The sequence below is a fragment of the Lissotriton vulgaris genome, chromosome 3_1, assembly GCF_964263255.1.
Source record: "Lissotriton vulgaris chromosome 3_1, aLisVul1.2, whole genome shotgun sequence".
NCBI lineage: Eukaryota > Metazoa > Chordata > Amphibia > Caudata > Salamandridae > Lissotriton > Lissotriton vulgaris.
Window position 1 is genome coordinate 2,123,633,412 of NC_141689.1, and position 23,999 is coordinate 2,123,657,410.

Genomic DNA, 23,999 nt, shown 5'->3' on the forward strand with positions numbered 1-23,999 from the left:
CAACGCCACTCATCCACGCAACGCCACTCATCCACGCAACGCCACTCACCCACGCAACGCCACTCACACATGCAACACAACTCACCCACGCAACCCCACTCATCCATGCAACGCCACTCACACATGCAACGCCACTCACACATGCAACGCCACTCACACATGCAACGCCACTCACACATGCAACGCCACTCACCCACGCAACGCCACTCACCCACGCAACGCCACTCACCCACGCAACGCCACTCACCCACGCAACGCCACTCACCCACGCAACGCCACTCACACATGCAACGCCACTCACCCACGCAACGCCACTCACCCACGCAACGCCACTCATCCACGCAACGCCACTCATCCACGCAACGCCACTCACACATGCAACGCCACTCACCCACGCAACACAACTCACACATGCAACGCCACTCACCCACGCAACGCCACTCACTCACTCACTAACCCAAAGCCACTCACACCCACGCAAGCCCACTATCACCCACGCAACGCCACTCACACCCACGCAGTGCCACTTTCACCCACACTGTGCAGTGCACAATAGGTCTCGCAGTAGGAAAGTTGGAGCTATTGCTTTTTTAAAGTGGCATCTGAAATGGGTTGAGAGCCATTTAAAAACAACAAAAGAAAAGGTTACTAGGCTATGTAATGGACAGCAATTACTTGTGTAAGAGGTTGCCAAATTTCACCTCTCCTGAATGGCTACTGTTACTCAACTGTATTTTCCCAATGATGTACTTGAAGGCAGAAGAAATACCACTGCAAACACCCATATTTGAGCTGTTTCCATCCTACAATCGCACTGGTTGCTTTATGTGCCACATTTACATAGGTGATCACACTAACAAAATATTCAACCTCAGTCTGGGTCCCAAGTAATACGTCATCCTCTGCATTCTAATACCTCCATAGGATTTAAGAGAGGACAGTGGTTAATAATTGCCCATTCTTTTAATCGTCACAATTAGCCAATTCCTACTTTATCTTCACTAGGTCCCAACCCACTAGAAGAGAGGAGCTGCAAACTAGAGAATTGTGTATTTCATTGAGACAGGTTTATAGCCACACGATCTCCACACAGAGTCTTTGAATAAAACTTTATGCAACATGTTTTCAAACCATTTTCTATTCCTTTTGCATACAATGACAACAATGTTTAGTTGACATAATTATTTGAGATGATTTCAACATACGATTGCATAAAATCTTATGAGCATAAGGTCAAGTAATATATTATTACTTCATAAGAGCAATAACCCAAGGCAACCATCAAACATCCCACCCACTACTAAATAGAAGGGGAGGAGGGTAACACGAAATGCCTAAGATTGTAGTACGTTTATTTCCCAGAGCATTGTCTAAAGATATAGGAATTCCAAAAGAGATGGGGTACTAGTGAGCCAGGATGTGGGGGGTAGAGAGTAGAGGAGGGAGACTGAGGTACAGTTGCACAGCCCAAATTAGGGACTTTAAGTAGGAGTCTATAATCGATAATTCAAGGGAGCCTCTTGTCATTTTTACTGAATTTGTGTTTTTACACCTGTTCGTCCCGCAAACTGGACAGTTCTGAGGCCTTGCTTTTCTTCCCTGTGCAATGCTTTGCCATTGGCAACAGCCCATCTTTGATGTTCAGTGAGCCTCACGGGTCATAATGGACGATCTGAGAATTTCCTTCTTCTTGTTTTTGCTCTCTTGGCTAACACCTTAGCCAGATCGAGGAATCTGGTGAGTGGTCCTGCCTTCTTCTTGCCCAATAGAATATGTACACGTTTATCAGGGATGGCATGCCTATGAACTCAGTGACTAACGTCCCACCCTGGGCCAGATGGTCTGCAATATATCGCAGCTCCATAGTAAGTGTGTGAGACCTCTAAGGAGGTACAGCAGGAAAGAACCAGTGGATGTTTTGGGGTGTCAATCCTTGTGAAATTATATTAGATAAACTTAAATTGGGCATTACACATGACCTTGTAAGAGGAATATACTCATATGCAGCTTTTCCTTCTCATTCAAGGCAAGTTGCAATTCCAATTCCCAGGCCTGTCTTAGGGGTTGTAATGAGACAGTCACATGCTCCTTGATAGCTCTATAGAGCCAAGAGATCATTCTTCTGTAGTGTGCTACTGGGTGAAGGGTTTGAGGCACTACATTTGTGGGGAGTTCCAAATGTGCTATATGCCACAGGGATCAAGACTGAAATGTTAACAGAAAGATAAAGCAAGCGGGGCATCACCTTCTTAGAGGTAGCTATTCACCCATAACCGACAAATACCCCATGATGCCTTAACAAATACTCATATATTTGTTCACAAGAGGCCTCCATTGCCTTACCAAATAAGCAATATGCACCCATTTTTCAAATCTCCCAAGTGCAGAAAGCCACCCAGAAGATCACCTGCTGTCCAACGTCTGTCCTGTGTCCCCCTTTGTTTTTTTTCTTTTTCAACAAAGGACTGCGTTATGCATTTAAGCCTAATAAGCAGCCTTTTCCAGTGGCAACCAAAACAATAGCTTTATAGTTTCACGTTGCTAGCCATAGATGAAATCGACTGTATTGAGAACCCGTGAATGTGAGCAAAATGGCCATGCCCTATTGGTTAGATCAACTCTAATGCACATTAAGCAACAGATTATCCTAGCGAAGAGAATTAAAAAAATTGTCAACCCATAGTTAGGGCTGTTGGGGAGGGTGGAAGTGGGGGCAGTGGTATAAACACTTTGTTTCATCCCTCACAAGTATCGCATTATAGTAGTGCAGTTCAATATGCAGTCAGCTGGAAGATGCCATTTGGCCGTAACATATTTGAATGAAATATATTTGTGCTTTAGTTCAATATAAGTAGTTATGCTCCATGTTGCTCAACTAATAAATTATAAATTAAATGTGTTTAATGTTGTCTGGAATGTAGAAGTTTCCCACCTTCCTAAGAAATACTTTAGGTAAAAAAATGTTTCTTGGTTATTATAAATTCTGCATTTTATTTCAGGGCCATGTAGACTTCAATTATGAAGTATCAAGGTCGCTATCAGCTTGCCAAGGTGTCATTCTTGTGGTGGACGCAAATGAGGTAAGTCTTGACCTGCATATGTTTCGGTTTGTGGTGCCCCATGTGTTTTTTGTAAGATGGCATTATACTGCATGTTGCAGACCAGGGAGAATTGATATTGGAATGGCCCCACGTTAACAAATCAGTGATCAAATTGTTTGAAATAGGAATCCACCAGTTTATGTGGTACAGAAATCAAGTGGAGATTGTATTGAGTATGAGATGCTTAAAGAAAGGTTTCCTGGAGTGTTCAATAAATCCTTAGATATGCTGAAGTCATTTAAACACAAAATCATGTTACGAGAAAACATGAATCCTGTAAATATGACGGTGAATTATAGATCCATACTTTTGGGAATGTTAAATGATTTGCGTGCAAAGAAGATTATCGAACCAATTGAGAGTTCGGACAGGATGTCACCTGCTGTGGTGTCTCTCATGACGAATTAAGATTGTGCATAGATTTGAGGTGTTTGAATGAGGCCATTTGGGTTGATAAGTTTCCATTACCAAATTTACAAGAATCACTATCATCTCTGAGTCATTCCGCTAACAATTGACCTGTCCAGTTTGTACTATCAGATCAAATTGGATGATGACTAGGCATTTTACTGTATTCGTAACAACCAGGCATGGGCGGACAACTATTCTATGTTCTCGTAGTTTGCGCAACTACGCGCTACGCGAATTGCACGTAGCACAGTGCAAAAACGCATAGCGTAGTTGGCATTTTTGCTCGCTCATGGTCCTCAATGTAAAGTTGGCAACCGCAAGCAAGCAAAATGACATCCCGGCGAGACTTTTTCCTCATTCGCGATCAGCAACATAAAGTTGCCGATCGCGAGCGTGGAAAATAAACCTCCTGGCGAGATTCTCAACGCGGGGAGGTCCGGTTTCTCATTGCGAGTGTTCGCGTATGCTCGCGATGAGAAACTACCAGTCCGCGTTGAGAAAGCTGCCGCTCGAGTAAAAATCTACTCGAGCGGCAGAAAACGACCGCTTGCACTGTGCAAGATGCAGTTTGCAATGATTGCACAGTGCAGACAAGCATCTGGCACTGTGCAATCATTGCGAACAGCATTTCCCTACCGCGCTACGCAGTTCGCGTAGTGCTATGCGTAGTGCGAAGTGTACTTCACGTAGCTACGTGTAGCGCTACTACGCGAACTACACCGAGGGTTAGTAACAACTGAAGGGGCTTTTCAATATAAAAGAATTATTTTGGGACTTGCCAGTGTGTCAGCTGTATTCCAAAGAGAAATGACAAAAATATTGGCAAAAGTGGAAGGGGCTAAGGTCTTTGATAATGTCATCTTGATTTTTGGGAAGGATAAGGTTACTCACAATGTAATTCTTGAACATGTATTATCGATTCTTACTGACGAGGGATTAACTGTGAAGAGTGGAAAATTTCATTTTGGTAAAGACCAATTAGAATATTTTGGCCATGGGATTTCATGTTGAAGCGATATTGAATTCAACTTTATGCACACTGTACAAATGTTGTTCTATCTCCATCCACGGGGCGACAGGGCTCTATGCATATCGATAGCAATGCAAATTTGCATATACATTGCAAGAATGCTTTTTATTATAAATAAAGAAGAATTTCCGGGTGCTATCAGAGGAGACACTTCAGCTGACATCGAGGGGTCTCTGCATGCTGAGGCTTTTCCAAGCAGCTGCTTAACATCTCCAAGAGGGCTGTCCAGTTTGTGACCAAGATGGAGTCTTACATTATTTCCCGCCAGGTAATGGGGTTGGATCAGCCTGTGGTGGAATTCTTGGCTGTACACCAACTGAGGCTCTTAGACGCACATAGAGTATGGATTGCATAGTAGGAGCATGCCTGATTACCTTTCTTTATATGCCTGCTTATATACACTGTTTTAGCACCACGGTGAAACTACACCTGCTATTCACTATATACTTCTGTCTACTGATTATCGCAACACATGTATTTTATACAAGAACAACTTTGGTTCAATAAATATAGTGAAAAAGTCCCATTGTGTATTCTCTGTGTATTTCTCTGAGAACGAGAGTGCACGAGTGACTGAGCTAAAGGGTTCTAGATCTGCTACCACAATCCCTGAGGGGACAGGGTTGTCATGTTCAGTGGTTGCCAGAAACCATTCACTTCCTGTATGGGTGGGGGAGGGGGCTTATGGTGGCACTATGAGCTAGCTGGTCTCTAGGCCAACATATACTAAGGGGGTGCATGGACCCAAAGTTTATGTTGTCCACAAAGGCGCAGATCCTACAGATTAATGTGAACTACACAACAGGAGCCTTTAAGGAAATTACGTAATAAAGGTGCTAAATTCGAGTGGAAACAGGAACAGTCGGATTGTTTTGGATCTATCAAGAAGGAGATTCTGCAAACCTCATGCTTGATCCAATATCTACATGTAATGGGCAGAGGCTCACACATCACGCATTGGTTAGCGCAGGCGCTTCTCATCCACACGCAACAGCCCACGCAGCAGATCAGGGCTAAATGGGCAGCACACCGAGGGAGGGATTGGGCAGATAAGGAGTGGAACCTGGTCCTAGCCGGCCCTGTGAACGTCCCCCGCAACTCCCGCTTCTGTATCATCCAGCTGTACATATTGCACCAGGCGTATCTTAACACCGGATAGAATTAATAGATACTTCGCGATAGACACTGCCGTTTGTCCCAGATGTGACCTGCTGGGTGCAGACATCCAGCACATGCTTTGGCACTGCCCAACCCTGGCCACGTATTGGGGGGAGGTGATATCACTCCTGATTCACGGCACGGGCCCGGGACTGCCTGACACGTGGGAGGCGTGCATTCTCGGGTTATATAAAAGAACCAAACTAAACAAAACGCAGGCACGGTTCTGGGATCTGGGCCTCATTACGGCTAAACGGCTGCTCACTAGGCATTGGAAGCGGCGGGAACCACCCACCCCGGCACATTGGTTCACATCCTTCACAAACTGGGCCAGGGCAGAAGGCACGGCACTTCACCGGGAAGAAATAGCAGGTCTGAGGCAGTTCCCGATCGCGCAGCTCTGGGATGGCATCCTGGGGTCCCTGCAGGGGGAGGGCGCTGTCAGAGGGCTCACATAGAGTAAGCGCCACCGGGAGTAGGCCACAGAGGCTATAGCTCCGTTGACGGAACCACCACACACCGTGCCGCCCACCCCCCCAACCCAGACATAGATAACCCAGCGCGCAGACCTCAGACACGGCCGGCTACCCACACAGGCGCTCACCAGCAGTCATCGTCCAGCGACACGCCCCCAGCACAGAGTCGTTAACACCGCCCCCGCAAGTACACTCCACCCCCCCCCCGCCCCCCCACCCCCTTCCCCATATATGTTCACACGTTTGTAGTATCGGACCCCCTGCTCACCGGCGGTGGCCTCTCCATCCCCCACGACACGGTGGACGGACGCCGCCAACGGCGCCCCAGGCAGCGAACACAGGCGCAGACGCCGCCTGATACACCAACAGCTAGGCTAATCCACCTGACTGCTACACGCGCCACTAACCAGGCCGGCGGCCGGCGAAGCACCACGGCCCTCAGGAGCTGTCCCACTTTAAGTCTGAGACCACTCGCGCATGCACAACACTGGCCCCCTAATGTACTGGAGCATCGTCAACATACGCCACACTGACCAGAGGGGTCTCCTACCAGCACTGTGCAAACAGGACAGCCTTGACGCGGCGCAGCCGCGAAAGGAACATTGGGATATGCTGATACGAACTGTACTGTTTAGTTTGCTGAATTCATGGTTTAGTTCTAGAAAAACTGAAAAACAAGACGTCATTTATGGAACTATTCTTTTACTGATTAAAGGTAATGTGGCCATACTGCCTGTGCTCTAACGTGCCAGAGACACGAGGAGCGCAACAACTCGCCCTCCTGTGCAGACCAGCACACTCACGATTTACCGTTCTCTTGCATCCGGCCCGCAGGGTTGTAGGCTTTGCTATATGTACTGCACTTTTGAACATTAATAAACGTCTTAAAAAAAAAAAAAAATCGAAGAGGAACTGTTTTCAGCATCTTGGGCTGTGCAACAGTTAAGGTTCTACATTTGGGGAAGGAGGTTCAAAATGTGTACGGACTATAAACCCTTGGTAAACATATTAAAAACTGGTGGTGGAAGAAATCTATTCCCTAGGCTAGCAAGGCAGTCCTCTAAGTTACAAATGTACCAGTTTTAAATTGAATTTGTACCACGCAGGAACAATGTAATTGCTTATGGGTTGTTATGTCTTCCTGTAGGAAGTGACGCTAGTCAAGTGAAGACTTGAAATGTGATGTTGCATTTACGTATGAGTATATCTTATGGGACATTGGTCAGAATGAAATTGAACTGTTGTCAAAAAATGAAAGGATTCAAGCTAACCTGGCTGATGATGGCTGATTAGCCAGAAACCGGTCCCAGGTTGCATGTTTCCGGTCCAGGGAAGACATGGCTTGGCAGTTCGGGCTGGACTGTTCCCATGAGGCACAGGGTCAGACTGATGTGCATATGGCCATGTCTGAACTGGGGTGGCAGAGTGAGCTAAAGAATGATGATGGATTAAACCCAGATCAGGTGAATGGTGGTCAAGGGAGATTCTTGGGAGGACAGTTGGAAGCCTGATGGTGAGGGTGTTGGAGCGCCACTCCTATCTCCTGGTACTTGAAGAAATAAAGATTCACTAGACCTTCCAAGATGTGTAAGAAGGTTATTTTAACACTTTCTTTTGTCTACATCCATCCTCACAGTTTTTTGTTGTTGTTAGACAGTTGTGTCGCTTATATTATTTTTCAAATCATGCAACTTTAACATCCTGGCGTGTGGCAACCCAGATTCTGTCACTGGCCTATGTAATCTCCGTCCTTTGGGTTCATGTCTTCTGTTCAGGACATTTATGCAAAGATTTCTTTGGGAACTTTTTGTCCAGCAGATAAAGGACTAGCGCACAGGAGCCATACCTCAGGCTGTGGTACTATGTTGTTCACAACCTTGTAGTGTCAGACAGGAGTCTGTACCTTCCATATATAGGCCTTTAGTCATTCTGTTTGAGCGTGAGCCCCCTGTTGTCAAGTGGGGTGGATTAGCTGATTTATGGTGCAAAAACAAACAACAGGAAATATATATTCCAAAAAACCCGTAATCTCCTCCAACAAGAGATGGGCTCAGACACCTATGTATATTGCTCTTGTTTACTGCAGGTTAGTCAGCATGACGCGTTTCAGCCAATCCTGGCCTTGATCAATATATATATTTATGTAGATAGTTATAAAGATAGTTTTATATAGATATATTACTTTTAGGTATGTGCGCATGCAGTTGTCGACTGTTTAGTAGTGCCCAGCTCCAAAAGGTAAAACTACTAGCTATTCAGAATCCCAAAATCAAACAAAAAAGAAATTGAAGGAGAACAAGGCCTCTGTTTTTTCCTCTTTGGCCGATTAGCTCTAAACGTTTTGATAATGAAATTTATCAAATTCTAAGGGATTTTAAGGCTGTTGAGGCAGTTCCTATTTTTATGTAAATTAATGAGAACCATGTCTAGCAGAGCTTATTTATGAAAATAAAATTAACGTGTAGCCATGAGAAATATGAGAATTGTCCATCACTGTGACTATAATTTGGTACTGTGCATAAACCTAAAATGTTTAGAACCCATCATTCTTTATTTTATGAACAGTGTTTTGTTTTCAGTGTTTTCCACGACACAATTGGACCATTTGTCTACATGTATATAACACTTTCTTTACCTATGTAATATTCCTATTATTAAATAGTAGGTGCATGTTTGTCTCCATTTTACAGGGTATACAAGCACAGACAGTGGCAAACTTTTTCCTGGCATTCGAAGCACAGCTATCTATAATTCCAGTTATAAATAAGGTAATCACTCATGTTGGTGTTTAATTAACATTAATACTTATATATATTTTAAATGCTGTAATATTCTAGCCACTCTTATTATGCATGCCCTGGATCTCTGCGCGCGTTTCTTGCTTTTTTGCAAATAAATTGAGTACTATACAGGCTGTATAATCCATCACAATACCATCTAAGTGCTGTGTTAACAGGTACCTGTTTGGCGTTGTAATATAATGAGGAAAATCTATTTACTCTTATTTTAGTGTAGTGTAGTTGCCTTTGTATAGCCCTTCATACCCCTGATGATGTTCCGAGGCATATTTGCAGACGGACAGTACCGACATGAGAGTGGCATGGTGTGAGGTGTGCCTGTTTTGTGGCATGTCTGGGTAGTGTTTTGATGTTGTGTGTTAAGACCAGAGCTGTACTGTCATTGCGATTTTGTTTTTTCTTTGCTAACTTAGTCATGACCTGAAAGGGAAAATTAGTTAGGGGTGCTTAATCATTAAACCTGGAGATGCCGAACCTGACCAACGGTCTGTTGTTGCTTAGCAATAAGGTGAGCCACCTGAAGAACTCTCATTTGTAATGCATATGGGATTCAGGGATTGAGATGAGCCTCTGATGGTCATTTGCGTCTTACGCTACCAATAAAGCAAAACCATTGAGGATGCAGATTTCAGCACAGTCCAATATGCAATGAGATTCATCCAAGTTTTTAAGACTCGTAGTTCTGGTGCTGGAGCATCGGCAAAGTGTCAAGAGCTTGTCTTAGCTCGTATTAAGGGATAGTTGTTCAGCAGCACATTTTCAATAGCCGATTTGTCACAGGCTGGAAGTGGACAATTGTTTAGGTCAATCTTGGGGTTTCTTTAACATGGGTTTAGTTTGACATGGTTTTAGCAAAAATGGAAAGATACCCTTTTTCAATAAAGCATTTATTATGCAGCACCAGAGTTTACTGACTAGTCAAATGTTGTTTCAGATGATGATGACAGGATAATATCTTCTTGGGAAAGATTGATTTATAGGTGTGTGATAAAGCTACTCAGCTAATTCTCATTACAGGAGAACATTTGGACCAACTGTTACTCAAGAGTGGTGGTAGAGAGAATGATTCTTGTGGAGTGTTTGTTCAGTGAATATAGCTCCTGATTTTGTTTGCGAAACATTTAAAGATTTTGCTACATTTGGATTGACATTGAGTAGGGGGTTATTGATTATGAGGATATTTTAAGTGAAATGTATATGATTCAATGAACGGTTATTCTTGCATTAGAAATGCTTCACTTCATTTACTTCACTCTTGCAGGTTTTCCCAGTAGAGAGTATTCAAGATTTTTATTGGCAGTCCAGTTTTTCCCCAGTTCATGAAGAACAAATCATCTGCGAGCTAGGGGCTATATCTCTTCGGAAATGTTTTCATATATGAAAGATTTTAGCACTTTACTGATGCTACAAAAACATCTCTGTACATGATCACCCCCATTTTTTGCTGACAGTGCACTGCTGTCCAGTCCCAGTATATGTGTTTGCACCCCTAAAATATGATAGCATTAGCTAATACCCAATTGGCATATTTAGCTTGATAAGAAAGCCATAATACATGCTACAGGAAATACACCAGTGGCATGGAAATTTAAATATGACTTGTGGACTGCAGCACATATTGTGCCAACTACTAGATGGACAAGAAAAACATGGCTTGAGTCCTGAGTATGTAGCCGACTGCTGCATCCTTTAAACCTGCAGGCAAACCTGTCAGAGTAACCCTATTTGACAGGAAGTATCCCTACTTTTAAATAATACATACATCTCCCCTAAGTAGGTCTTGCAGCCCACTATATATCTAAAAATAGACCATACACAAATTTAATGGTAGCGTTTTTCGACTTTGACTACATCCAAAAGATATTTCCACTATATAAGGCAGTAGCTTTTCGTAGGAGAAAAAACTGAAGTGCAGTTAAAATCCTGTTTTAGCGAACGTTAGGTTTGTATATGCAACAGCATTCATTCAACAACTGTTTTTAATATTTATTAAAAACCTAATTCAGTTGTTAAGCTAATAGACTAATTAGCATTAGACTGCCAGTATCTGCCCACCATCAGTGCTTTCCCCTTGAGGAGTTCTGAAAACTGCTCCCGGAGTAGAAACAACGGTTTGAGTCATTTGGCAGGAAGACATGTATGTGAGGAATGCAATTCTTATTTTCACAGGAAGCACAGATGGATAGGGTTCATGGACATCATTAGCTTGAAATGGATCATGGGAAACTCTGCAATTGATAGTTAAATATAGAGTGAGACCAAGGGTAGAGGGGTCCTTTGCTTCTAGGGCCAACTGTAGTCTGCCTGGCTCCATCGCAGTGGGAGGGGGAGCTGGCCCAATTTGCTTTGGTTTAGAAAAAGAAGACTTCTCATTTCCTTAGATTTACACCTGGGAAGGCCTCTGCCTTCTCTAGGGGCAGAAGTGTTCTGCCTTATTGGATGTCACTAATTATAATGAGCTGTGGGATAGTGTGTAGTAAAGCGAAACAGGTTGTGCCGAGAGAAGGTTTGCCATTAGGAACTTTGTATCCTTTAATTTGGGAATATTCAGGAGTCATTCCCACTGGCTAATGATTTCAGTGTACAGTGTATGAGGATGGTGATCCATGCATTGGTTGCTTCTCGGCTGGACTACGCCAAAGCTCACTACCTAGGGGAGCCAGACGTTTTGCTATGCCACCTCCAGGTTGTTGAAAATGCGACTGCCCACCTTTTCTTGAGACTTCTTAAACATACTTTGATTTCTCCTTTCTTAAGATGTCTGCACTGGCTGCTTATCAAGATACAGGTTCTTTTTAAACCACTGTCCTTGATTCATTGGGCACTGTTCCAAGTCAGCTATGGCTATCTTGCAGATAGTTTTTCTCTCTTCTGCTGTACAAGATGTTTGCGTTCGTCATTGACAGCTCAGGTGGTAGTACCCCAAATTAAGCGTATAAAGAGGGGAGGCAAGTGTTTTTCTTTCTTAGCTGCTATAGCCTGGTACCAGTTTCCCTTGGAACTTCTGACTCTTTCTTCGGAAGACGCTATTCTGAGGGAACTGAAATCTTGGCTCTTTGACTCTGCTTAGTAGGGAATATTTCCGCTTAATTCTTGGTTTTTGGGGTGTACCAGACGTTCTCAGTGCCAGAACAGTCGGTTGAGTAGCCTTGCATCTATAAATCCCTTTTATTCATTTATTCACTTTTGTAAAAGTGGCACGTCACCCCAGCTAGAACTGGGCCTACTGTCAGTAACCTATGGGAGGTCTGATGGGTGGCACCATCTCTCACTTGTTCCCAGGGCAAAGAGAGAGGTGTAGTCCCTGGTGTACTTCTACTGACAAGAGGACGTTTGCTAGCACGACATTTGAATTTTCTTACTTTGAGCTTTTCCACCAAAACCAGTGGCTTCAACAGGACCTCCTCCAACGGCTATCCGAATTTGAGAAGACTTTACTGGATGCAGCCTTCCACCAAGTCCTGCTGGAGGATTTCAACTTCTATAAAAAGACTATGCTGGTAAAACCTTTGACCGTGACAGCTCTCTCTGTGTCTCTGATGTCTGTTCCATCGCGTTTGGCCTTAAATCAAGCCGACGTCCCGGTCAACCACAAAAAGTGACTTATAATTTGCTGTTTACTTTTTCTTGGTGCTTTTTGCAAAACACTATAAATATTCATACCTCTGGTTCCTCTTAACTTTTTGTGTAAATATTTTTTTACATTAAAATGTTCTCCGTTTTTAGAAATGTGTTGTCATTTTTAGTGTGCAGTGTGATGGCAAAAATAACCTGAAGTCTGCTTCTGGTTATAAGGGTGTCACCGTGTGAAGCAGGGTGCCCATTGATGCAAGACGGTGTTTGCGTGATGTGAAACCTGAAGTTGAGGTTATAGAATCCTTTAGAGTGTAGTGTAGTTCCTATTTTCCCAATAGGCCCTGCGCATTGGAATAACATAAACAGTAGTATCGACGTAGAAGTGCGGATCTTCCAGGCCTCTACTGACTATGCTAAACTTAATTGGGGTTGTTACCAACTAGCTCAGAGGTCACTGGAAACTTTCTTGACTGAAATAGGAAGTGATCAGCTTCCCTGGCACAGCCAAGAAGGGATTCAGTTTTCCAACAACCGTGCAACATGACAACTTTGCTCCTCAGATCAAGAGTCAATCTCTAGGGTCGTGTGAAACAATAGTCAGTTATTTTACTCAGTCAGTGGTTGTGCAGTTTACTTTCACAATATGTAGAGAATAGAGAGACGGGCGTTTTCAATAAAGGGTAACATTTATTGAACAGTCTTTCTTCTCGTACAAGAGAAATGAATTGCCACAATTGCAAGACTTGTTATTATAAAAAGTAGGTACAGTAAGATAAGTATTGCGAAATAATACTGTAAAAGCATTGATATGGTTTCTTAGCCATACAATGGTTTAAAAGGAATAAAACATATATACATTCATATATACATTAGGCTAAAATACTCAACTGGTGCTTCTAACTATGCCTACCCCAGTGTACCTGACCTAAGCCTAATACTTGGGAGGGGAATAAGTAAGTAGCTTTAGTTTAAGTTGGTTTTGCCAAGGTTTGCTTCAAGAATTCTCTCTAAGGGTTTAGTCAACACCATACCACTGGAATAGAATTATGGAGGTCTGGTATCTCCTTCAGGGGGTCGATATCCCAGTCACCCGCAAGGGTAGACTAGAAACGCCGGAGCTGGATTTCTCTACAGGAGAAAGACAGCGTCTCTTCTCACCGCGTAGAGGAGGAGGAGGAGGGGCAGCGTCCGCGGGCAGCTTGCATCTGCTGGGCTCTTTGCAGGGGACAGCAGTTCAGCTCCTAAGTTCACCACACCATCATTCGCTAGTTAGCAGCAATAGCAGTAGCGATAGCAGCTATGGTATCATCCGCATGACAGCTAGCAACACAGCGATGACATTGATAGCTTCAGCAGCAACATCAGCAACACAGCGTTTGCTTAAGGCAACGTTGGTAATATTTATACCTGAAAGGTGCCTTGTTTGACGTAAGTTTTTGGACATAAGACGTCAATAAAGATGTCACTAGGAAGTGATCGTCTATCAGTGCTCATTAGAGTTCTATTACTAATCAAAACACAGCAAGCAGGGATTTCCAGGTTGATGAGTTTTTATCTTGTTGAAGAACTCGGAGTGTTAATCTAGGAATCTCAGATAGTAACTTCTGCTATGCCTTTGCACTAATTGGTTGCAAAGGAAGTGGCAGAGAAAGCTATTCTGAAATGTGGCTCTGTTCGTGTGAGGCCAGAGACGAGTTTCTGAATATTGCACTTGAACGGTTATGCCAATATAGGGAATAAATGGATTTATAGCCGAATAGGGGCATAAGGTCATAGTATCGATCAGGGTCCTAGATTAGAACGCTACACCCACACCACGAATTCATGTCCATCAAATTACTAAAACTAGAGCAATAAGATGCATGTGTAACATTGCCCACCCCAAAATACATATATGCATTTGAAATAGGCGTATTTGTAATACGTGAAAATTTAGGTACTGTACGTTTTTGAAGCATAGAAATCATTCAAAAATTATAGCATATGAAATCAATGAACGATTATGCAAAAAGAATTACACATGAAATATCTCTGAAACAGAAGAAGGGCGAGATAATTTCATCACATATAAATGCATTGCAATAAAATGTGCTAGAGGCTGGTGTAAAGTTATTATGTCGCTAGAGGTATTTAGAAATAGAAGTTGAAGCATCTGTTCTCTATGAATAGTTTTTACTTTAAGCAAAGAATTTTTCGTGCCAAAAAAGGGTGAATATTAAAAAATGTTCAATTCAAAAGAATTATTGCTTGAACGGGGAAATTAGAGTTCCAACGCTTTTAGCAGTTTTTGTTGTTCAAAACTGAAGGCCGAATTCAGAGTTCATGGGATCGCTGTGTGTCGGAATGCTTCTCTAAAGTTATTGTTTCTGTTCGGGTGAGAACATCATATCAGACAGGCTCTCAAAGAATTGGTCTACAAAATCAGGTGACAGTTCGACCAAATTCAATAGTGCTGTAACTTGGCAGGTGTGAGAATGATTGCTGTCATCAAAGTCGGGATCAGCAATACTCACAGAAGGTCGTACCTGGGTGATGTTGCTTTTGTCACTCGCTCCACTGTTACCACCTAGTCGTAGCACAGGAGTCTCAACGAATGCCGTCATCAGGATTGGTAGCCGCTGGGGACAACACAATGCGTGAGCCGTTATCGGACTTTGCAAAGTATCGATATCCATTGGTACTGCTGATGGAAGTGAAAGACAGATGTCCAACACGCACTCATCTCCGCATACCATACATCATAGTACAGGTAAGATGCAATTTTGCCATATCGGTCTGAATGAAAGGAACCAGGTCATGTTTAGATCTCTCAGCCTGGCCAATCCAAGGACTCTAGTTATTCTGTCCCGGTAGCAAATTGCTAGGATTGTCTCTTCCATTCCCATAGGAGTCATGTCTGAGCTGTGGCTTGCCATAACGAAGCAGGAGGGTCAAAAATAAAATCCCTGCTACACGTCCCAAAAATAGGGGTATGCCGCCAAAAACAAAGTGGACAAAATTTGGAACGATTCCCAGAATTGCTTGAAATGGTGTTAGCAGTCCCGTAAAAAATCGTCTTAAATATGCCTGGGATGCCTGTGGCACTAGACATGTTAAGGAGTTGGCTCAACATTTCTACGAAATGCACAGGGCAATTTGTTGATAAAAGGTCATGAACCTCCGTAGCTGTCCTTGCAACTAGGAGAACATACGTCTCTTTTGATGACGTTATGGGCACTGTTGTCTGCAAAAGCACAGACTTCATTTTGCTTAAAGTATCAATTCATATAGAATAGAGATTCAGACGAGGCCAGATGGGAGTCTCTATGTCTCCAGGCCCGCTCGGGAACAATGCTTGCATACAGCATTTGACCATGGAAGTTACGCTTACGAGATAACTTTGCCCTGGCACAAGGCCACAACATCTGTGATCCGTTCGCGAGTTGCATAAAGAAGGGCTCTATCTGAGTTGCAGGTGTGACAAGCTGGTGGCATGAAAGGTTGTTAGAATTACCTTCACAGGCTCCGTGTAAATTAATACCCTGACACAAAAGTATACCGCTTAGTGAATGTTTATAGTTTTCACCACTAAGAAATACATTTTTGTTGCTGTCACTATAGCATGAATGTGTGTATGGTAATTTCCATGCTGATTTAACATATCCTTTACCCAATCGTTCATACTGGCCAGTAGGTATGTATTCGAAGCACTTTTTAAATCGGAAAGTTGTTATCGGAATAGTGATAATTCCGTGTATTATCCATTCAATGACAGGACTTTCTGACATTGTCAATGGTAATCTCTCAAGTTTTTCGATGCTCAGGATTGTATAGTCTGCTCCTTTCTGTGCCAAGCTGATTTGTTTATCAGTAAGGTTAAAAATGGAAAATAATGACGTTGTGTTGATTAAACGCCAAGGCACATAGGCTGAACGAAGATTTTGCAGCGTCCAGCCTAATTGTACAATAGAACGTAATTGAGATTGGCCATGCTGTAACATTAGCAAGTCTCTGTCTATTATGTCAAAGGCAGAAGATACAATATTGTCCAACGAATATATTCTGGAGGACAGAGTCATTAACCCATTGTCCACTACAGAAAGTGATTTTTCCAAATTAATACAATCAATTTCTCGTATTTTTTCAGCTGTTTCAATTTGTGTGACTTTCCAAGCCTCGTTGTACGCAGCATAGATACTGGTCGCTATGAAACGCTTTTGACGCTGTTTGCGTGGTCCAAGAATGAAATCGCGCAAATCAGCACCATCTTTAAGTAAAGATAAGTGTTGCTTAATTTCAGCCAGTGTGGATGATCCTAGCCATTCGAGGCAGAATTTTCCCTACACTCTATGTTGTTACTATCCCTGGATGTTGTCTCTGGGAGTATCTAGGGTCTTGTCTGGTCATTTTTAACCCCTGTGTTTTATTCAGGAATCTATCTTGACAGTTGTTTGTGTCAGTAGGCCAGATTAACCACTTTTTCCAATCAGGATGTGTTCTGTTAAAATGTAAAATTTTAGTTACGTCTATCTCAATATCTGTTGTTGCATTTTCAGGTATTGGCTTCGGAATAGACGGTTTGATTAGGTCTTTGATCTTAGCTAGGCCAAGACAGGATGTTTGGTGAATTGTGTCATTTAAAAACATCATTTGTTCTGGTATCATGCAGGTTCTGAATAGTGCTTCTATGCCTTGTACCTGCCAATCTTTCGTACCCCAAATGGTTTTTGTTTCAATGTTAATTTTTCCAATAATCAAAACTAAATGCCATAATTTTTTCATAAAATGCTTCTGAATATATTAATTTAGTGTTTGTCAGCATTGTTTTCATTCCTGTTTTATCTAACAGTTTGTAATAAAACGTTTTTGCATCACTCGTGTTAAACCCTGAGAAGTACTTGAATTTCTCAAAGAATGTTTTAGAACTGCTTTTAGGTGGTGTAGCACAATTTTCCCATTGATTATACTTAAAAACATTTCTAGGCTGTGCAGATTTATGCAAATAATGATCGCCATAATGTGTAAAACAGAACAACTGTTCATAACTAGACGAACCTTGTAAATAATCATGTTCTGTGAATCTAGCTGACATTACTAAATCAGACATCATGTCATTAATACTGTTAAAGTCCCAATCATCAGAGAATGTACTAGGTTTTACAAAGTCACTTAAGGAAAACTTCAGTTGATGAGGATACTTCAGGATCTCGACCGGACCATAGATCTCATAGTCAGTTTTCACCCATACTACCCCACCGGGTATTGGAATGGCTGTGACATTTACTGTTGACAGTTCTCTTTTCTTCACGTGGGATGATCTGTGTGGTTTGAGGACTAAGTTGATGTTCTGACTTGCTGTGTCCATTGTACTATATTTTCCCTCAATGAATTTTCCCAAACAAAGTACCATGATGAGCCAAGGCAGGAGGAAAAATACACCTAGACCGAACCAGAACTCTAACCAAGGGGAAATAAGATAGATTTCCTTCAGTTGATGAAAGAGTTCCGTTGCTTTTTCTTTAAAAGTCTTTTTAGTTTCTGGCATCACTTCGGGGTTACTTTGATCCTCGGAAAAGTTGTCGAAGTCGATGAAATAACCAGAGGCAGTTCTGTCAATTGTTGGGATTGTTCTTTCAATCTGTCTTTCGGTAGCACTTTCAGATGCCACATTATTGTAGACTGGTGTTTCTTGACGAACTGTTTCAATCTGTGTCTCAAGAGGCACGAGTTCCATGGCATTATTGCATAGTCCTTCTCTGTGCACTGCAGGCTGATCGAATGTGATTAGTCTTTCAGTTTGAACCTCTTGGATTGTTGCAAGTTTGGGTATTCTGTTGTTTCTTGGGAGTCCACTGGGCCTACTGTTGATTATAGGCCACATGCTTGTGGTTTTACCAGGTCGATAGATACAACTCTGTTCTCCTTTTTACCAGCAAGGGGCGGTAGTACAACTGATCTTGTTCCGGTGACTGCCAAGACAGGTACTGCTTTTCTGTAAGAAGGCCCAAATTCCTTCTTCACCGCGATTTTTTCTCTGACTAGATCCCCAATCTTTGGAATCCAGACAGGCCTTGCTGGGGCTGTTGCTTGTGGTGCCTCGTCAGTGGTATCTGGCTGTTGCTTTAACTTTATGTTGCTTAAGGATTTTCTTGTTTCATTCAGTTCCTGTAAAACAGCCAAACGATCTTTGATGTCAAAGTCTATTTTCTTATCTTGTACCACTGATACCTGACTATCTAAGTCCTGAATTCTCATTCTAATTCCGAACAATAGTTCCTATGGGCTGAAACCTTTTAGAGAATTTCTTGGCAAATTGTTAAGACTGGTCTGGACACTTATTAGATGTTTGACCCACCCAGCGCCTGAACCTAATACCTTCGCTGTTATAGATCACTTTATGTCTCGGTTTTTTCTTTCTACCACACTATTCCCTTCGGGGTGCGACGGACAAGAATACCGCAACCCAATTCCCATGCTGGCCATGGCCTCCTTATAAGCTCGAGAGCTAAAAGCAGGACACTGGTCAGAATGGAACGTGGTAATTGCGTATGTGCCGATAAAGACTCGCAGATCTTTTATAACAGTTCTAGCGTCAGCCGAGCGCTGGAGGCCACATTTTTTAAGTGTGTTTAGCCTTAATGAGTAATAGGACGCAGGATGGGGTGTAGACAGCGTTACGCTGTTTCTGATCGGTAGCATGGTTCACTACTGTGATCCCTGTTGCAGTTTTCACAGTTGTTTGCATATATTTGGTGTTGTACACTCATTCCCGGCCACCAGTATACTGATTGTAATTCAGTCAGGGATTCCTTGATCTTTCTGTGCCTAGGACCCAACCCCATGTGTGCGTCTGCTATTAAAAATATTCTCCTGTTCGTGTTTGGAATTACCCTATCCCCCACTCCAGGGATTCGAGCAAAAGGAACGGAGTTTGCATCGATTACGTATGCATAATTGAGTGGATAGTTCACGGGTAGTGCTGCACAGTCGTCTTTTACGGTCGTTTTTACTGCCAGCATTGTTTCCCCGTCTATGTATTTTTCTGTACGCTTTTTTGTGGCTACGGAAGCCGGTTTAGTTGCTTCCGTTGTGGCTGTATTAGCCAATTAATTCCCTGCAACGTGAACGCCATCACGTTGAAGACTCTGTGCGTGTGTCACGTGAGTCTTTTGTAGTTCTTTCTGTAAAAGAGCTACCTGTTTCCAGAGCAATTTATGCTTTATTGTGGCACCTGTGTCATCTTTGTAATCGTTTTCAATCTAACTCTGCAGTTTATTATTGTAAGAGTTGACGCAAAAATGAGAATCGCACACGATAAGTGTCGGGAATTCACGTTCTGCATTTTCGAGCGCCATCTTTAAAGATTTGATTTCAGCTCTCCGAGCCGAACAGTTTCTTACTGATTCAGTTTTTGTTACTTTCGGTCTGAATTTACCGCACAGCCAACGACCTTTAACAATCGCACAGGCTGCATCGTAGGATTTGCTCTCTACGTTGAAATGCTGTACAAATCTATCTGTATAGATTATACAGGCGTATTGTGGGAGAGGCAGAAGTTCGATTGGCAGAGGATATTCTTCTTCATATTCCAAATCATTCAGTTCTTCGACTTGCGGGGCGAAATAGTATTTCACATCTTCCGCTCCTAAAGAATCTACACACTCTATCCATTTTGGATCTAGTGACACTGTAGGCAGGTTTACTGGGCTGAATAGCGCCTCGAAGGCGGATTCTGCTGTGAGGATATTAATCCTTTTGCCATGTGCTAGTTCTCGTTCATTGGCTAATGCAATTTGCACTGCTTTCACAGTTCTTTCTGTGTGACTGAATGTTTCTTCTACTTGTGTGTACAAATGAGATTTAATTGAAATTGGTACCTTTTCTCCCTCATTAGATGTCAGGTACGTGAATCCGCATCTTCCTGGGATGACTCGGATTACAAGATCGCGTGTGTTGTCACGTGTATCTAATTTTGTTTTTGCTAACATGTCTGTTTGCAGTGATCTCAAAATTTCTGTGTGTTTTTGAGTCCAATTGATTTGTTTAAAATCAGGTTTTATTAGTTCGTAGAGAGGTTTAACCCTCTCTGCGTAATTTAGAATGTATGTTCTTCCGAAATTCAGAAAACCTAGTATGGATTGTAAATTCTTCAGCGTTTTTGGAGCTTGGAGTACAGCGCACTTCTCTAAGAAGTTGTCCGCTAGGCTTTTTCCTTCACTTGATAATTCATATCCTAAGAATAGTACTGTCCGATGGGCAATTCGAGACTTTTTAAAGTTGAATTTGTAACCCTCTGCTGCGAACCCAAGTATAATGGTGTTCACTCTTTTCAAGTGAGTATCCAAGTCGTTGTCTGTGAGATAGATATCATCTACGTAAGATAATGCCTCATCATCATATATTTGTAGTAACTCTGTTACTCTAGCTGAGAATAGTCCTGGGCTGTTCTTGAACCCCTGTGGGAATCGACAGAAATTTTTTTGCGACCCAAATGCTGAGAAAGCGGTCAAGTATCTGCTTTCTGGTGCAATATTTTGACAAAAGAAACCATTAGATATGTCTAATGTTGTTTTATACTTTTTCCTAACTATGTTGTTCATTAGGGCTGCACTATGCGAGTTTTGTACTGCAAAAGTTTTGCAACATGCATTAAGGTGTCTGTAGTCCAAAACTAGACGATATGAATTGTCTGGTTTGGAGACAGGAAACAAAGGATTGTTCATTTGAGAGGTGCATGTTTCAATCACCCCCTGGTATTCAAGTTGATCTAAGATCTCCCTGACTTGTTTTTTAGCTTCTTGCTTAATGGGATACTGCAGTTGGGCAGTTGGTTCACTTTTTAACTGGATGTTGTGGGGAGGTGAGTCCTCATCCCATCCTTCATGATTTTTATATAATGCCGGTGCCTGGGCTACTGCCCATTTCCTTGCATAAGTATATTTTTTGTGAATCGGAATGTGATTCGAGAAGGCAGGCATAATCATTTCTTCGCCATGAGGGCACTCCCTGACAAACTCCGGGGGCCAATCTTTTTCAGCTAACAGAATATCATAGCCTTTTGAGAGTTTATCCCAAAATAGACCCTTTATTTTCCTAGTCTCATCACCCTCTATACGCAATGTTATTTCGTATATTTTATGGGGCTCGCTAAGTCTGGTGTCGGCAGTTTCAACCTGAATGTATTCATTCGTGTCCACTGTCTCCAGATGACTCCTCAAGATCTTGCGGGCTATAGTGATTTCTGCTGCACTGTCTAACATTGTCTGTGCCCACTCCCCGTTTTTCAACTGTGTCCTCAGTATTCTCGGCATGGTTGATTACTCTAATACTGGCTACCTTCTTTTTTGGAAATTGAGATTTTTTACTCTGAGCAGGTTCCTTGTCTTTGGACTTGGTGTGCTCTCCTGGGTCTGACCGTCCTCTTCTTTCCGATTTCTGCGAAAAAGATCGAGAGGGACGTGTATCAATACTTTGATATCTATCAGGCTTCTTCAAATTATCCCTATTTCTAAGGTTGTATCTTTTCTCAGAGGGCTCCCTCTGGGGAGACTGGTGTTCTCGTGTCGGAGTTCTTTCCCTCCGTAGAGGAGACCTTCCTCTGGACTGGAAAACTTTTTCCTTGGGAGTGGATTGTTTATTTCCATCCCAGCTCTTTTTAGGAGTGTTTGAATTATTTTTAATAAATAATTTTTCAGGGTTTTCGAGCAGTTGGGGCTTTACTGGTTTCCCACCCAAGCTGTCTCTACCTAATTCTTCATAGCATTTCTCTATGATTTTGGAAAGCTCAATTGGCTGATTTGATATATCTGTTTCCTTCAACTTCTGGCGGATCGCCACAGATGCTGCTTCTCCCTTTATATTGGCTAATAATATAGCCGAGACCTGCTTGAAGTCTTTCAGTAATTTCATACCAAGAGTTAAAGCAGGTTCAGGACCGTATTCATTTTGAATCTGTTTTAGCACTTCTGGTATTACCGCCATAGACGGAACACCATGTGTTTTTGTGTAAATGGAAGCAAAGACTGTACCCCAAGTGTCGCAGTCCTCCATGTGTGGTGCGATTCCCATAGGAAGGCAGATGGTCAAGATTCAGTGTTTCTCGATAGGGGTAGTATCCGGAAATACTGCCTCTATTTGGGTGATTTTCTGTGCTAACCAGAAAGGAATTTGTTCCCGTTTTACGGGTGTTTTACCAAGACATGATTGTATGTTCTGTGGTGTAATTTTATTAGTGTTCCACTGATGAGGGGTCAGCTGTGGTACATTAACAGCTGGTTGGACTGTTGCAGTCCGCATTACATATTGCACTAATTGCCTATGTATTTTTATTAATGTTTTTAGCTGTATTAACAGCTCTTCTTTTGACATTTTTGCAATGTCCGGGTGTGGTGTGTAGCTGGCTAGAACCGGCCACGTTGCTCCTGGTCTACCTAGTGGAACGAGCCTGGTAATATGATCATTATGTTTTAGGGCGCCATTAAACCAGAGCAGGTGCTCTTGGAATTTTAGTGGGATTTCAATCTCCTCGAAAGGAGCGTACTCATCCGGAGGTTTCTCTATTTTGTAATAGGGAAACTCTTTTGTTCTAGCGTTTGCCGCTGGAAAGTTTATCCATGAATAGAATACCTCTGTCTGCCGATATTCGTGTGCCTCTATCACGAAAATTACTGTACCACCTTGTGGTGTCAGTCCGTTTTCTATAAGTTTTAACGTTATAGACTTTCTTAAATGTGCCGGGATGATTATTGCACCCGGTTCAGTAGTCCCGTCGGGACCCTGCTGAGTCGCATCTGCTGCGGCATCAGTTCCGTTGTTTTCTACTGACATTTTATAAATGCAGGCTTTGCAGAGTAGGTCTCCAAGGAGACAAAGATTAGGTGCACAATATTTTGGAACACTGTATCCTTCAACGTTGAATAAACCAGAGCTTTACATAGGAATCTCTTCCTACTGAGTTCGGGCGGATTTTAACCTTTCACCCACTCCAGACGTCTATTGGAGTATTTATGGGAGAATGGGGTCTGTGTGAAAAATGCACGACTGAGTTACTCTAACGTCTTGCGTTAGTTTATCGCCTTACCAAACGTTTGGGCGCCATGTAGTGTAGTTCCTATTTTCCCAATAGGCCCTGCGCATTGGAATAACATAAACAGTAGTATCGACGTAGAAGTGCGGATCTTCCAGGCCTCTACTGACTATGCTAAACTTAATTGGGGTTGTTACCAACTAGCTCAGAGGTCACTGGAAACTTTCTTGACTGAAATAGGAAGTGATCAGCTTCCTTCGCACAGCCAAGAAGGGATTCAGTTTTCCAACAACCGTGCAACATGACAACTTTGCTCCTCAAATCAAGAGTCAATCTCTAGGGTCGTGTGAAACAATAGACAGTTATTTTACTCAGTCAGTGGTTGTGCAGTTTACTTTCACAATATGTAGAGAATAGAGAGACGGGCGTTTTCAATAAAGGGTA

At 42.6% G+C, this 23,999-nt stretch overlaps 1 protein-coding gene across 3 annotated transcripts in view; it reads left to right on the plus strand.

The window, feature by feature from the left end:
- GUF1 (GTP binding elongation factor GUF1) overlaps positions 1-23,999 on the plus strand; it is a 270,588-nt gene that overhangs the window by 23,339 nt on the left and 223,250 nt on the right. For all 3 annotated transcript variants that reach the window (XM_086962692.1, XM_086962693.1, XM_086962694.1), the window contains exons 5-6: positions 3,000-3,080; positions 8,867-8,944. In XM_086962692.1, the coding sequence (XP_086818818.1) occupies positions 3,000-3,080; positions 8,867-8,944 (159 nt within the window). The remainder of the gene's footprint in view (positions 1-2,999; positions 3,081-8,866; positions 8,945-23,999) is intronic.